Source organism: Oncorhynchus clarkii, chromosome 6 (genome assembly GCF_045791955.1).
Source record: "Oncorhynchus clarkii lewisi isolate Uvic-CL-2024 chromosome 6, UVic_Ocla_1.0, whole genome shotgun sequence".
NCBI classification, from domain to species: Eukaryota; Metazoa; Chordata; class Actinopteri; order Salmoniformes; family Salmonidae; genus Oncorhynchus; species Oncorhynchus clarkii.
In genome coordinates, this window is record NC_092152.1 from 4,981,097 (window position 1) to 4,999,148 (window position 18,052).

The 18,052-nt window shown below is 44.4% G+C and overlaps 1 protein-coding gene across 2 annotated transcripts in view; it reads left to right on the top strand.

The window, feature by feature from the left end:
* The window catches only part of LOC139410563 (sodium-dependent phosphate transporter 2-like), a 131,819-nt gene that overhangs the window by 106,855 nt on the left and 6,912 nt on the right, over positions 1 to 18,052 (top strand). For both annotated transcript variants that reach the window (XM_071155852.1, XM_071155853.1), the window contains exons 8-9: positions 3,561 to 4,212; positions 6,178 to 6,363. In XM_071155852.1, the coding sequence (XP_071011953.1) occupies positions 3,561 to 4,212; positions 6,178 to 6,363 (838 nt within the window). The remainder of the gene's footprint in view (positions 1 to 3,560; positions 4,213 to 6,177; positions 6,364 to 18,052) is intronic.

Here is an 18,052-nt window from a genome sequence, read left to right on the forward strand (position 1 = left end):
AAACTCTTTGGCCTGAATGCCAAGCGTCATGTCTGGAGTTAACCTGGCACCATACCTATGGTGATCCATGGTGGTGGCAGCATCATGCTGCGGGGATGTTTTTCAGCGGCAGGGACTGGGAGACTAGTCAGGATCAAGGGAAAGATGAACGGAGCAAAGTACAGAGAGATCCTTGATGAAAACATTCTCCAGAGTGCTCAGGACCTCAGACTGGGGCTAAGGTTCACCTTCCAACACTACAACGACCCAAAGCACACAGCCAAGACAACGCAATAGTGGCTTCGGGACAAATCTCTGAATGTCCTTGAGTGGCCCAGCCAGAACCCGGACTTGAACCCGAGCCAACATTTCTGGAGAGACCTGAAAATAGCTGTGCTGCTACGCTCCCCATCCAACCTGACAGAGCTTGAGAGGATCTGCAGAGAAGAATGGGAGAAACTCCCCACATACAGTTGTAATGGCAGATCTCCTCTTCGTCTGAAGAGGAGTAAGGATCGGACCAAGATGCAGCGTGGTAAGTGTCCATAACTTTAATCAAAGAAAACACTGAACACTGAATACAAAAATAACAAAAGAAACGTGAAGAAACGAAACCGAAACAGTACCGTGTGACGACAAACACTGACATGGAAACAACCAGTGAAACCCAGGCTACCTAAGTATGATTCTCAATCAGAGACAACTAACGACACCTGCCTCTGATTGAGAACCATACTAGGCCGAAACAGAAACCAAACATAGACTGCCCACCCCAACTCACGCCCTGACCATACTAAATAAAGACAAAACAAAGGAAATAAAGGTCAGAACGTGACAACAGGTGTGTCGCACTTGTAGTGTAATACCCAAGATGACTCGAGGCTGTCTGATGTTTATTAACATCCAAAGTTGCTTCAACAGCGTACTAAGTAAAGTGTCTGAATACTAATGTAAATTATATATTTCAGTTAAGTATTTTTTTAAACATTTGCAAAAATGTCTAAACTGTTTTTTGCTTTGTCATTATCATTATACTACCCACACTGCGATCTGTATGCTCTCGTTGGCTGGCCCTCGCAACATATTTGTCGCAAAACCCACTGGCTCCAGGTCATCTATAAGTCTTTGCTAGGTAAAGCCCTGCCTTATCTCAGCTCACTGGTCACCATAGCAACACCCACCTGTAGCACGCGCTCCAGCCGGTATATTTCACTGGTCACCCCCAAAACCTACAACTTCTTTGGCCGCTTTTCCTTCCAGTTCTCTGCTGCCAATGACTGGAACGAATTGCAAAAATCACTGAAGCTGGAGACTCATATCTCCCTCACTAACTTTAAGCACCAGCTGTCAGAGCAGCTTACCGATTCACTGCACCTGTACACAGCCCATCTGTAAATAGCCCATCCAACTACCTCATCCCGTGTTGTTATTGTGATGCCAGGAGGATAACAGTAAAGGGCGCTGCCTAGCAACCATCAAGAGTTTATAATTACGGCTACATTTCATACAAAGCCGTAGGAAGAACTTTACCGCAATCGTGACTTAGGTTGGGTTTGGCGAAAATAAAAGTAGAGTCGTTGTTGCCGGCAATACCTTCTCAGATATAAAGCAAAGTAGGGATGATGATGTTGGCGGGAAAAACGTATTGGTTTGAAATCTCAATCACAGGTTACCAAGGATACATTGTTAACTTAACTTGATTGTTTAACTGTTCAGATTGGGGCATGACAAATCAATGAACTAATGATATCCGTTAGTTGTGTTATTTACATTCCACCTCACACAACCTTTTTATTTATTTAATTTAAATTTTACCCCCTTTTTTCTCCCCAATTTCGTGGTATCCAGTTGTTGTAGTAGCTACTATCTTGTCTCATCGCTACAACTCCCGTACGGGCTCGGGAGAGACGAAGGTTGAAAGTCATGCGTCCTCCGATACACAACCCAACCAAGCCGCACAGCGCCATCCAACCCGGAAGCCAGGGTTGTCGGTGGAAACACTGTGCACCTGGCAACCTTGGTTAGCGCGCACTGCGCCCGGCCCGCCACAGGAGTCGCTGGTGCCAATTGAGTCGCCCCATGGACCTCCCGGTCGCTGCCGGTTACGACAGAGCCTGGGCGCAAACCCAGAGTCTCTGGTGGCACAGCTGGCGCTGCAGTACAGCGCCCTTGGCCACTGCGCCACCCGGGAGACCCCCTCACACAACCTTTTCACGTTGACAGTAGCAAAAAAATAACTTGAATGTAGGATTTCCCCCCGTTGTGGAGTAAGATGTATCTTCTTTCAAACAACATGTTAAAGCAAATAGTGTAAACTGTAGCGCACTGGAGGGGCAGAGCAAGCAGGTGGTTTCCATTAGTCACAAAGTCAAAATTATCTATATTGTAAAAATGAATAAACAAAAATGTGCTTTTTTTTTATCCCCCCAAAAATGTACACACCTGTTAATTGAAATACATTCCAGGTGACTACCTCATGAAGTTGGTTGAGAGAATACCAAAAGTGTGCAAAGCTGTCATCAAGGCAAAGGGTGGCTACTTTGTAGAATCTAAAATGTATATGTTGATTTGTGGAACACTTTTTGGGTTACTACATGATTCCATATGTGTTATTTCATAGTTGTGATGTCTTCACTATTATTCTACAACGTACAAAATATTACAAAATAAATAAAACATTTGAATAAGTAGGTGTGTCCAAACTTTTGACTGGTACCATATGTGGCCATAAATCATTTTTCTGTATGGGGTTGGCCCGCTGAGCTACAGCCTGGGAAGCCTTAAGGTCGCAGACAACACTACTCATCACGCAAGTAGTTCACTGTGGAACCACCTTTACTAAACCTATATTTTATAGTGTAGTATTGTATTTAGTATATTATAGTATTTCTTATAGTATAGTATTTGTTATATCCTTAGTTCTGTATAGCTCTCCCCCTCTCTAGGGCAGACCCACGCCATGCATATACACTGAGTATACCAAACATTAAGAACACCTTCCTAATATGGAGTTGCACCCCTCCCTTTTCCCCTCAGAACTGCCTCAATTCGTCGGGCCATGGACTCTACAAGGTGTCGAAAGCGTTCCACAGGGATGCTGGCCCATGTTTACTCCAATGCTTCAAGTTGTGTGGATGTCCTTTGGGTGGTGGACCATTCTTGATACACACGGGAAACTGTTGGGTGTGAAAAACCCAGCAGCGTTTCAGTTCTTTACACAATCCGGTGTGCCTGGCAACTACTACCATATCCCTGTTCAAAGGCACTTACATCTTTTGCCCATTCACCCTCTCTCTGAATGGCACACGTACACAATCCATGTCTCAATTGTCTCGAGGCTTAAAAATCCTTCTCTAACCTATCTCCTCTCCTTCATCTACACTGATTGAAGTGGATTTAACATCAATAAGGGATCAAAGCTTTCACCTTTATTCACCTGGTCAGTCTGTCACGGAAAGAGCAGGTGTTCATAATGTTTTGTAGACTCAGTTAATATGATAATATTGTAGTATTAGTATAGTATTTCTATGTAATATATAATATAAGTGTTGTATTGCTCACCCCCCTCCTCCTCTCCTCAGGACGAACCCACTCCATGACCAACGGTACTCTGTCCATGTCCAAGTCCCCACTGTCCAACGGCAGCTTCACCTTCGGAGGGGAACACATCCGCAGCGACGGCCAGGTGTACCACACGGTTCACAAGGACTCTGGTCTCTACAAAGACCTGCTCCACAAGATCCACCTGGGACGACTGGAGGACGACAACTCCGCCCCCACGCCAGACAACAACTACCGCCTGCTGCGTCGCAACAACAGTTACACCTGCTACACGGCCGCCATCTGTGGCATGCCGGTCCAGCCGCTGCTCCGCTCCGAGTCCCGCGAGGCGCGAGAGGCCCGAGAGGACAGTGAGAAGCTGGTGGGGGAGGGGGAGAGGTCAGGGAGCGTGTCCTTTACCAAGAAGAGAGTTCGCTATGATAGTTACTCGTCGTACTGTAATGCCGTGGCGGAGGCCGAGATTGAGGCGGAGGAGGGTGGCGTGGAGATGAAGCTGGCGTCAGATCTAGGGGGCGAGGAGGCAGGGGCGCCGGGTGCTCCTGTCCCGCTGGATGACTCCGCAGAAGAGGATGAAGGGGATAAGGACAAACCGACCGTCTACCTGCTCTTCCACTTCCTGCAGATCCTCACTGCGTGCTTCGGATCTTTTGCTCACGGAGGCAATGACGTCAGGTGACTAGGATTGCTAAATTCCTCAAACTTCCTCAAACAGAATTTTCAGAGTTTCCAGAATTTTCCAACCCTACAGCTGACTACCAGTCAACACAACACAATTACTATTCAATGTGTTCACACAACTACAACCTTTGCTAACATTCACCTCATTTGCCATATAATCCAATAAACTAGTGTCAAACAGAAAGAAAACTACCTGACACCGACTTCCCTCTCAAACAGAAAGGAAACTACCTGACACAGACTTCCCTCTCAAACAGAAAGGGAAACTACCTGACACTGACTTCCCTCTCAAACAGAAAGGAAACTACCTGACACAGACTTCCCTCTCAAACAGAAAGGAAACTACCTGACACGACTTCCCTCTCAAACAGAAAGGAAACTACCTGACACCGACTTCCCCTCTCAAACAGAAAGGAAACTACCTGACACCGACTTCCCTCTCAAACAGAAAGGAAACTACCTGACACAGACTTCCCTCAAACAGAAAGGGAAACTACCTGACACCGACTTCCCTCTCAAACAGAAAGGGAAACTACCTGACACAGACTTCCCCTCTCAAACAGAAAGGAAACTACCTGACACCGACTTCCCCTCTCCCGCTGCAGTAACTACCTGACACCGACTTACCTCTCAAACAGAAAGGAAACTACCTGACACCGACTTACCTCTCAAACAGAAAGGAAACTACCTGACACCAACTTCCCTCTCAAACAGAAAGGAAACTACCTGACACAACTTCCCTCTCAAACAGAAAGTAAACTACCTGACACAACTTCCCTCTCAAACAGAAAGGAAACTACCTGACACGACTTCCCTCTCAAACAGAAAGGAAACTACCTGACACCGACTTCCCCTCTCCCGCTGCAGTAACTACCTGACACCGACTTCCCTCTCAAACAGAAAGGAAACTACCTGACACCGACTTCCCTCTCAAACAGAAAGGAAACTACCTGACACAACTTCCCTCTCAAACAGAAAGGGAAGCTACCTGACACAACTTCCCTCTCAAACAGAAAGGGAAGCTACCTGACACAACTTCCCTCTCAAACAGAAAGGGAAGCTACCTGACACAACTTCCCTCTCAAACAGAAAGGGAAGCTACCTGACACAACTTCCCTCTCAAACAGAAAGAAAACTACCTGACACCGAATTCCCTCTCAAACAGAAAGAAAACTACCTGACACAACTTCCCTCTCAAACAGAAAGAAAACTACCTGACACCGACTTCCCTCTCAAACAGAAAGAAAACTACCTGACACAACTTCCCTCTCAAACAAAAAGAAAACTACCTGACACCGACTTCCCCTCTCAAACAGAAAGAAAACTACCTGACACCGACTTCCCCTCTCAAACAGAAAGGAAACTACCTGACACAGACTTCCCTCAAACAGAAAGGGAAACTACCTGACACGACTTCCCTCAAACAGAAAGGGAAACTACCTGACACGACTTCCCTCTCAAACAGAAAGGAAACTACCTGACACAGACTTCCCTCAAACAGAAAGGGAAACTACCTGACACCGACTTCCCTCAAACAGAAAGGGAAACTACCTGACACCGACTTCCCTCTCAAACAGAAAGGAAACTACCTGACACAGACTTCCCTCAAACAGAAAGGGAAACTACCTGACACCGACTTCCCTCTCAAACAGAAAGTAAACTACCTAACACCGACTTCCCTCTCAAACAGAAAGGAAACTACCTGACACCGACTTCCCTCTCAAACAGAAAGGGAAGCTACCTGACACAACTTCCCTCTCAAACAGAAAGGAAACTACCTGACACCGACTTCCCTCTCAAACAGAAAGGAAACTACCTGACACTGACTTCCCTCTCCCGCTGCAAACTGCCATATCATGTTATCCACAAAACTATAAGTTCTAATGAGTTATTCATAAATCTGTCATTCTATATCCTCTACCCCCCCCCCCCCCCCCCCCCCCCCCCCCCCCCCGGCAGTAACGCCATCGGCCCGTTGGTGGCGCTGTGGATGATCTATGAACAAGGCGGGGTGATGCAGGACGCCGCCACCCCCATCTGGTTGCTGTTCTACGGGGGCGTTGGAATCTGTTGCGGCCTCTGGGTGTGGGGGCGCCGGGTGATCCAAACCATGGGCAAGGACCTCACCCCCATCACCCCCTCCAGGTGAGAGAAGGGACGGGCGGGGAGGGAAGGGGGGGGGGGGGGGGTGGGGGGGTTGTTGGATGTGGCTGGCTGGCTGGCTGGCTGGGTGGGTGGAAGGATGACATGCATTTGAATAGACACACACACCATTCAAATACAGTTCAACATAACACAACTACTAATTACATCACAAAAAATATTGTCAAATATAAGAAGCAGCTTCTAACCCAGTTGTCAAATACACTCACTCATTCACTGAATCATGTACTCACTCCTAGACTGATTCATATACTCACTCATACACAGATTCATATCCTCACTTAAACACAGAATCATATACTCATTCATACACTGATTCATATAGTCACTCATACACAGATTCATATCCTCACTTAAACACTGATTCATATCCTCACTCATACACTGATTCATATACTCATTCATACACTGATTCATATTCTCACTCATACACTGATTCATATTCTCACTCATAGACTGATTCATATACTCACTCATACACTGATTCATATTCTCACTCATAGACTGATTCGTATAGTCACTCATACACTGATTCATATTCTTACTCATAGACTGATTCATATTCTCACTCATAAACTGATTCATATAGTCACTCATAGACTGATTCGTATAGTCACTCATACACTGATTCATATTCTCACTCATAGACTGATTCATATTCTCACTCATAGACTGATTCGTATAGTCACTCATAGACTGATTCATATAGTCACTCATAGACTGATTCATATAGTCACTCATAGACTGATTCATATAGTCACTCATAGACTGATTCGTATAGTCACTCATAGACTGATTCATATAGTCACTCATAGACTGATTCATATAGTCACTCATAGACTGATTCATATAGTCACTCATAGACTGATTCATATAGTCACTCATAGACTGATTCGTATAGTCACTCATAGACTGATTCATATAGTCACTCATAGACTGATTCATATAGTCACTCATAGACTGATTCATATAGTCACTCATAGACTGATTCATATAGTCACTCATAGACTGATTCATATAGTCACTCATAGACTGATTCATATAGTCACTCATAGACTGACATATCATATCATTTCATATAGTCACTCATACACTGATTCATATAGTCACTCATAGACTGATTCATATAGTCACTCATAGACTGATTCATATAGTCACTCATAGACTGATTCATATAGTCACTCATAGACTGATTCATATAGTCACTCATAGACTGATTCATATAGTCACTCATAGACTGATTCATATAGTCACTCATAGACTGATTCATATAGTCACTCATAGACTGATTCATATAGTCACTCATAGACTGATTCATATTCTCACTCATAGACTGATTCATATAGTCACTCATAGACTGATTCATATAGTCACTCATAGACTGATTCATATAGTCACTCATACACTGATTCATATAGTCACTCATAGACTGATTCATATAGTCACTCATAGACTGATTCATATAGTCACTCATAGACTGATTCATATAGTCACTCATAGACTGATTCATATAGTCACTCATAGACTGATTCATATAGTCACTCATAGACTGATTCATATAGTCACTCATAGACTGATTCATATAGTCACTCATAGACTGATTCATATAGTCACTCATACACTGATTCATATAGTCACTCATAGACTGATTCATATAGTCACTCATAGACTGATTCATATAGTCACTCATAGACTGATTCATATAGTCACTCATACACTGATTCATATAGTCACTCATACACTGATTCATATAGTCACTCATAGACTGATTCATATAGTCACTCATAGACTGATTCATATAGTCACTCATAGACTGATTCATATAGTCACTCATAGACTGATTCATATAGTCACTCATAGACTGATTCATATAGTCACTCATAGACTGATTCATATAGTCACTCATAGACTGATTCATATAGTCACTCATAGACTGATTCATATTCTCACTCATAGACTGATTCATATAGTCACTCATAGACTGATTCATATAGTCACTCATAGACTGATTCATATAGTCACTCATAGACTGATTCATATAGTCACTCATAGACTGATTCATATAGTCACTCATAGACTGATTCATATAGTCACTCATAGACTGATTCATATAGTCACTCATAGACTGATTCATATAGTCACTCATACACTGATTCATATTCTCACTCATAGACTGATTCATATAGTCACTCATAGACTGATTCATATAGTCACTCATAGACTGATTCATATAGTCACTCATAGACTGATTCATATAGTCACTCATAGACTGATTCATATAGTCACTCATAGACTGATTCATATAGTCACTCATAGACTGATTCATATAGTCACTCATAGACTGATTCATATAGTCACTCATAGACTGATTCATATTCTCACTCATAGACTGATTCATATAGTCACTCATAGACTGATTCATATAGTCACTCATAGACTGATTCATATAGTCACTCATAGACTGATTCATATAGTCACTCATAGACTGATTCATATAGTCACTCATAGACTGATTCATATAGTCACTCATAGACTGATTCATATAGTCACTCATAGACTGATTCATATAGTCACTCATAGACTGATTCATATAGTCACTCATAGACTGATTCATATAGTCACTCATAGACTGATTCATATAGTCACTCATAGACTGATTCATATAGTCACTCATAGACTGATTCATATAGTCACTCATAGACTGATTCATATAGTCACTCATAGACTGATTCATATAGTCACTCATAGACTGATTCATATAGTCACTCATAGACTGATTCATATTCTCACTCATACACTGATTCATATAGTCACTCATACACTGATTCATATAGTCACTCATAGACTGATTCATATAGTCACTCATAGACTGATTCATATAGTCACTCATAGACTGATTCATATAGTCACTCATAGACTGATTCATATAGTCACTCATAGACTGATTCATATAGTCACTCATAGACTGATTCATATAGTCACTCATAGACTGATTCATATAGTCACTCATAGACTGATTCATATAGTCACTCATAGACTGATTCATATAGTCACTCATAGACTGATTCATATAGTCACTCATAGACTGATTCATATAGTCACTCATAGACTGATTCATATAGTCACTCATAGACTGATTCATATAGTCACTCATAGACTGATTCATATAGTCACTCATAGACTGATTCATATAGTCACTCATACACTGATTCATATAGTCACTCATACACTGATTCATATAGTCACTCATAGACTGATTCATATAGTCACTCATACACTGATTCATATAGTCACTCATAGACTGATTCATATAGTCACTCATACACTGATTCATATAGTCACTCATAGACTGATTCATATAGTCACTCATACACTGATTCATATAGTCACTCATAGACTGATTCATATAGTCACTCATACACTGATTCATATAGTCACTCATAGACTGATTCATATAGTCACTCATACACTGATTCATATAGTCACTCATAGACTGATTCATATAGTCACTCATACACTGATTCATATAGTCACTCATACACTGATTCATATAGTCACTCATAGACTGATTCATATAGTCACTCATACACTGATTCATATAGTCACTCATAGACTGATTCATATAGTCACTCATAGACTGATTCATATAGTCACTCATAGACTGATTCATATAGTCACTCATAGACTGATTCATATAGTCACTCATAGACTGATTCATATAGTCACTCATAGACTGATTCATATTCTCACTCATAGACTGATTCATATAGTCACTCATAGACTGATTCATATAGTCACTCATAGACTGATTCATATAGTCACTCATAGACTGATTCATATAGTCACTCATAGACTGATTCATATAGTCACTCATAGACTGATTCATATAGTCACTCATAGACTGATTCATATAGTCACTCATAGACTGATTCATATAGTCACTCATAGACTGATTCATATAGTCACTCATAGACTGATTCATATAGTCACTCATAGACTGATTCATATAGTCACTCATAGACTGATTCATATAGTCACTCATAGACTGATTCATATAGTCACTCATAGACTGATTCATATAGTCACTCATAGACTGATTCATATAGTCACTCATAGACTGATTCATATAGTCACTCATAGACTGATTCATATAGTCACTGAACAAAAATATAAACGCAACATGCAACAATTTACAATATTTTATTGAGTTACAGTTCATATAAGGAAATCAGTTAATTAAAATACATTCATTAGGTCCTAATCTATGGATCTATGACTGAGAATACAGATATGCATCTGTTGGTCACAGATACCTTTTTAAAAAAGTAGGTGCGTGGATAAATAAAATAAAAAGTCAGTATCTGGTGTGACCACCATTTGTCTCATGCAGCGCGACACATCTCCTTCTCATAGAGTTGATCAGGCTGTTGATTGTGGCCTGTGGAATGTTGTCCCACTCCTCTTCAATAACTATGTGAAGTAGCTGGATATTGGCGGGAAACTGGAACACGCTGTCGTACACGTCGATCCAGAGCATCCCAAACATGCTCAATGGGTGACCTGTCTGGTGAGTACACAGGCCATGGAAGAACTGGGACATTTTCAGCTTCCAGGAATTGTGTACAGATCCTTGCGACATGGGGCTGTGTATTATCATACTGAAACATGAGGTGATGGCGGCAGATGAATGGCGTGACAATGGGCCTCAGGATCTCGTCACGGTGCATTCAAATTGCCATCGATAAAATGCAATTGTGTTCGTTGTCCGTAACTTATGCCTGCCCCATACCATAACCCCACCACCACCATGCTCGTCCACATGACGCCACGTCTGCCATCTGCCCGGTACAGTTGATACCGGGATTAATCAGTGAAGAGCACACTTCTCCAGCTAGGCCAGCGGCCATCGAAGGTGAGCATTTCCCCACTGAAGTCGGTTACGACACTGAACTGCAGTCAGGTCAAGACCCTGGTGAAGACGGTGAGGACGCAGATGAGCTTCCCTGAGGCGGTTTCTGACAGTTTGTGCAGACATTCTTTGGTCATCAACTGTCTGGGTGTCTGGTCTCAGAAGATCCCGCAGGTGAAGAAGCCGGATGTGGAGGTCCTGTGCTGGCGTGGTTATACGTGGTCTGCGGTTGTGAGGCCGGTTGGACTTACTGCCAAATTCTCTAAAAAGATTTTGGAGCCGGCTTATGTTAGAGAAATTAACATAAAATTCTCTGGCAACAGCTCTGGTGGACATTCCTGAAGTCAGAATGCCAATTGCACGCTCCCTCAAAACTTGAGACATCTGTGGCATTGTGTTGTGTGACAAAAAAAATCACATTTTTATTGTCCCCAGCGCAAGGTGCACCTGTGTAATGATCATGCTGTTTAATCAGCTTCTTGATATCCCACACCTGTCAGGTGGATGGATTACCGTAGCAGGGTAGAATTGCTCACTCACAGGGATGTAAACAAATTTGTGCACAAAATTTGAGAACATTTCTGGGATCTTTTATTTCAGCTCATGAAACATGGGATCATCACTTTACATGTTGCATTTATATTTCGGTTCAGTAAACATGCGCACAGTTGAATACACTGAAAGGCTCACAGCTTTACACTTTACTGCTGCTTGTTGCCTGCCTGCCTGTCTGTATGTCTGCATCTGCATGATGAAGTCTGCATGGGGCCCTTTCTCCTGAACTGAACCATTCATACACCCCTGTAGGACCACTAGAAGCTACTCCTCAACAAGGCTAGAACCCTTCTCTGCTCTAGTCTTCCTTGATCCTCACTAGAACCCTTCTCTGCTCTAGTCTTCCTTGATCCTCACTAGACCCTTTCTCTGCTCTAAAAACCCTTTAGATCCTTCATAGAACCGTTCTGAGTGAATTATCCTAGTTATGCTTCTTAGAACCTGGTACTACCCTTCTTAGAACCTTGAGACATCACCCTACACCCCTCACTAGAACCCTGCTTCTTAGAACCCTATACCCCTCACTAGAACCCTGCTTCTTAGAACCATATCCCCCTAACTAGAACACTGCTTCCTAGAACCCTATCCATCTCACTAGAACATTTCCCCTAGAATCCTATCCACCTCACTAGAACCCTGCTTCCTAGAACCCTATCCCCCTAACTAGAACCCTGCTTCCTAGAACCCTATCCCCCTAACTAGAACACTGCTTCTTAGAACCCTATCCACCTCACTAGAACCCTATCCATCTCACTAGAACATTTTTCCTTAGAATCCTATCCACCTCACTAGAATCCTGCTTCTTATAACCCAATCCTCCTCACTAGAACTCTGATTCTTATAACCCAATCCTCCTCACTAGAACCCTGCTTCTTAGAACCCTATCCACCTCACTAGAACCCTGCTTCTTTAAACCCAATCCTCCTCACTAGAACCCTGCTTCTTAGAACCATATTCATCTCACTAGAACCCTGCTTCTTATAGCCCAATCCTACTCACTAGAACCCTGCTTCTTAGAACCTTATCCACCTCACTAGATCCCTGCTTCTTAGAACCCTATCCACCTCACTAGAATCCTGCTTCTTAGAACCCATTTCCACCTCACTAGAATCCTGTTCTTAGAACCCTATCCATCTCACTAGAACATTTTTCCTTAGAATCCTATCCACCTCACTAGAATCCTGCTTCTTAGAACCCTATCCACCTCACTAGAACCCTGCTTCTTATAACCCAATCCTCCTCACTAGATCCCTGCTTCTTAGAACCTTATCCACCTCACTAGAATCCTGCTTCTTAGAACCCTATCCACCTCACTAGAACCCTGCTTCTTATAACCCAATCCTCCTCACTAGATCCCTGCTTCCTAGAACCCTATCCACCTCACTAGAACCCTGCTTCCTAGAACCCTATCCATCTCACTAGAACATTTCCCCTAGAATCCTATCCACCTCACTAGAACCCTGCTTCCTAGAACCCTATCCCCCTAACTAGAACACTGCTTCTTAGAACCCTATCCACCTCACTAGAATCCTGCTTCTTAGAACCCTATCCACCTCACTAGAACCCTGCTTCTTATAACCCAATCCTCCTCACTAGATCCCTGCTTCTTAGAACCCTATCCACCTCACTAGAATCCTGCTTCTTAGAACCCATTTCCACCTCACTAGAATCCTGTTCTTAGAACCCTATCCATCTCACTAGAATCCTGTTCTTAGAACCCTATCCACCTCACTAGAATCCTGTTCTTAGAACCCTATCCACCTCACTAGAATCCTGTTCTTAGAACCCATTTCCACCTCACTAGAATCCTGTTCTTAGAACCCTATCCACCTCACTAGAATCCTGTTCTTAGAACCCTATCCACCTCACTAGAATCCTGTTCTTAGAACCCATTTCCACCTCACTAGAATCCTGTTCTTAGAACCCTATCCACCTCACTAGAATCCTGTTCTTAGAACCCTATCCACCTCACTAGAATCCTGTTCTTAGAACCCATTTCCACCTCACTAGAATCCTGTTCTTAGAACCCTATCCACCTCACTAGAATCCTGTTCTTAGAACCCATTTCCACCTCACTAGAATCCTGCTTCTTATAACCCTATCCACCTCACTAGAATCCTGTTCTTAGAACCCTATCCACCTCACTAGAATCCTGTTCTTAGAACCCATTTCCACCTCACTAGAATCCTGTTCTTAGAACCCTATCCACCTCACTAGAATCCTGCTTCTTAGAACCCTATCCACCTCACTAGAATCCTGTTCTTAGAACCCTATCCATCTCACTAGAATCCTGTTCTTAGAACCCTATCCACCTCACTGGAATCCTGTTCTTAGAACCCTATCCACCTCACTAGAATCCTGCTTCTTAGAACCCTATCCACCTCACTAGAATCCTGTTCTTAGAACCCTATCCACCTCACTGGAATCCTGTTCTTAGAACCCTATCCACCTCACTGGAATCCTGTTCTTAGAACCCTATCCACCTCACTAGAATCTTGTTCTTAGAACCCTATCCACCTCACTAGAATCCTGTTCTTAGAACCCTATCCACCTCACTAGAATCCTGTTCTTAGAACCCATTTCCACCTCACTAGAATCCTGTTCTTAGAACCCTATCCACCTCACTAGAATCCTGCTTCTTAGAACCCTATCCACCTCACTAGAATCCTGTTCTTAGAACCCTATCCATCTCACTAGAATCCTGTTCTTAGAACCCTATCCACCTCACTGGAATCCTGTTCTTAGAACCCTATCCACCTCACTAGAATCCTGCTTCTTAGAACCCTATCCACCTCACTAGAATCCTGTTCTTAGAACCCTATCCACCTCACTAGAATCCTGTTCTTAGAACCCTATCCATCTCACTAGAATCCTGTTCTTAGAACCCATTTCCACCTCACTAGAATCCTGTTCTTAGAACCCTATCCACCTCACTAGAATCCTGCTTCTTAGAACCCTATCCACCTCACTAGAATCCTGTTCTTAGAACCCATTTCCACCTCACTAGAATCCTGTTCTTAGAACCCTATCCACCTCACTAGAATCCTGTTCTTAGAACCCTATCCACCTCACTAGAATCCTGTTCTTAGAACCCTATCCATCTCACTAGAATCCTGCTTCTTAGAACCCTATCCACCTCACTGGAATCTCATCCAGAATTCTCTGTAGCGTGTCTCTTCCTCTTCTAACACAGCAACCTAAAGCAGGCCAAGCACAGCAGAGGTCATGTTAACGTCACTTTGACCCACAGACAGGCAGCCAGCAACATGAAGCAGCTCTAGCACAGCAAAGCTCAGACACACACCTAGCAGAGTGGATCCAAACTGATTTAACCCTTTGTGTTATTGCCTAAAGGAGCTGGAGAGGAACGAGAGCACTCAGGAGCCTGAGTGCTCCATCTCTCCCTGCCTCATTCGCTCCCTCGCAGTGTCTGTCTCCTCTTTCTCTTTCTCTCTCTATCTCTCTGTTCTCTTTCTCCTCTCTTTCCCCTCTCCTAACCCTTTCCATCTCACTAGAACACTGCTTCTTAGAACCCTATCCACATCACTAGAACAATGCCTCTTAGAACCCTACCCTCTCCTCCTCCCTATCCTTCTCCATGACTTACACTCTCCTTGCCCTTTCCTTCTCCTCTGCTTCTCCTCCTTCCCCTCTCTTTCCCCTCTCCTCTTCCCCTCCTCTCCTTCTCCTCTCTTTCCTCTCTCCTTCTCCTCGCCTCCTCTCCTCTCCTTCTCTCTTTCCTCTCTCCTTCTCCTCTCCTTCCCATTTCCTTCTCCTCTTTCCCCTCTCCTTATCCTCTCCTCCTCTCTTTCCTCTCTCCTTCTCCTCTATTTCCTCTCTCCTTCTCCTCTCCTTCTCCTCTTTCCCCTTTCCTTCCCCTCTCCTCCTCTATTTCCTCTCTCCTTCCCCTCTCCTTCTCCTCTTGTTCATCTCTCCTCCTCTCTTTCCTCTCCTCCTCTCCTTCTCCTCTCTTTCATCTCTCCTTCTCCTCTTTCCCCTCTCCTTCTCCTCTTTCCACTCTCCTGCTCCTCCTCTCCTTCTCCTCTCTTTCCTCTCCTTCTCCTCTCCTCCTCTCCTTCTCCGTTCTTTCCTCTCCTTCTCCTCTCGTTCCTCTCTCCTTCTCCTCTTTCCCCTCTCCTTCTCCTCTCCTCCTCTCTTTCCTCTCTCCTTCTCCTCTCCTTCTCCTCTTTCATCTCTCCTTCTCCTCTCCTTCTCCTCTTTCCTCTCTCCTTCTCCTCTCTTTCCTCTCTCCTTCTCCTCTCCTTCTCCTCTCTTTCCTCTCTCCTTCTCCTCTCCTTCTCCTCTCTTTCCTCTCTCCTTCTCCTCTCCTACTCCTCTCCTTCCCTTCTCTTCCTCTCCTTCTCCTCTCTTTCCTCTCTCCTTCTCCTCTTTCTTCTCTCCTTCCCCTCTCCTCCTCTCCTTTTCTCTTTCCTCTCTCCTCCTCCTCTCCTTCTCTCTTTCCCCTCTCCATCCCCTCTCACACCATTCTCTTCCATCAGAGGCCAGCTTTTCTTCTAGGGATAAAGGACAGTTTTAGCTGTGGTTCTCGAAGTCTCTAAAGAGTCTCCTTCCTCTAGTGGCCATTACCATCAATTTTTCCAGTCTCCTCATTGTGTGTATTTCAACTTGAAATTCACAACCCTACCCTCCAACTGTAGGACATACAACCCCCCCCACCCTACTGTAGGACATACAACCCCCCTCCCCCCACTGTAGGACATACAACCCCCCACCCCCACACTGTAGGACATACAACCCCCCCACTGTAACACATACAACATACAACCCTAACCCCCCCCCCCTACTGTATCATATACAACCCTAACCCCCCCCCCCTACTGTATCATATACAACCCTAACCCCCCCCTACTGTATCATATACAACCCTAACCCCCCCCCCCTACTTTATCACATACAACCCTAACCCCCCCTACTGTATCACATACAACCCTAACCCCCCCTACTGTATCACATACAACCCTAACCCCCCCCCCTACTGTATCATATACAACCCTAACCCCCCCCCCCCCCTACTGTATCATATACAACCCTAACCCCCCCCCCCCCCCCCCCCTACTGTATCATATACAACCCTAACCCCCCCCCCCCTACTGTATCATATACAACCCTAACCCCCCCCCCCCCCCCTACTGTATCATATACAACCCTAACCCCCCCCCCCCTACTGTATCACATACAACCCTAACCCCCCCTACTGTATCACATACAACCCTAACCCCCCCCCCCCCCCCTACTGTATCACATACAACCCTAACCCCCCCTACTGTATCACATACAACCCTAACCCCCCTAGCAACCCCCCCTACTGTATCACATACAACCCTAACACCCCCCCCCCCCTCCCTACTGTATCAAATACAACCCCCCCTACTGTATCACATACAAACCTAACCTCCCCCCCCCTACTGTATCACATACAACCCCCCCTACTGTATTACATACAACCCTAACCCCCCCCCCCCCCCCACTGTATCATATACAACCCTAACCCCCCCATACTGTATCATATACAACCCTACCCCCCCCCCCCCCTACTGTATCACATACAACCCCCCCTATTGTATCACATACAACCCTAACCCCCCCCCCCTACTGTATCATATACAACCCTAACCCCCCCTACTGTATCACATACAACCCTAACCCCCCCCTACTGTATCATATACAACCCTAACCCCCCCTACTGTATCACATACAACCCTAACACCCCCCCCCCCCCCCCCCCCCCCCCCCCTACTGTATCACATACAACCCTAACACCCCCCCCCCCTACTGTATCACATACAACCCTACCCCCCCCCCCCCCCCCCACTGTATCATATACAAACCATAACCCCCCCCCCCCTACTGTATCATATACAACCCTAACTCCCCAATACTGTATCATATACAACCCTAACACCCCCCCCCCCTACTGTATCATATACAACCCTAACACCCCCCCCCCCCTACTGTATCATATACAACCCTAACCCCCCCCTCCCTACTGTATCACATACAACCCTAACCCCCCCCCCCTACTGTATCACATACAACCCTAACCCCCCCCTACTGTATCACATACAACCCTAACCCCCCCTACTGTATCACATACAACCCTACCCCCCCCCTACTGTATCATATACAACCCTAACCCCCCCCCCCCCCTACTGTATCATATACAACCCTAACCCCCCCTACTGTATC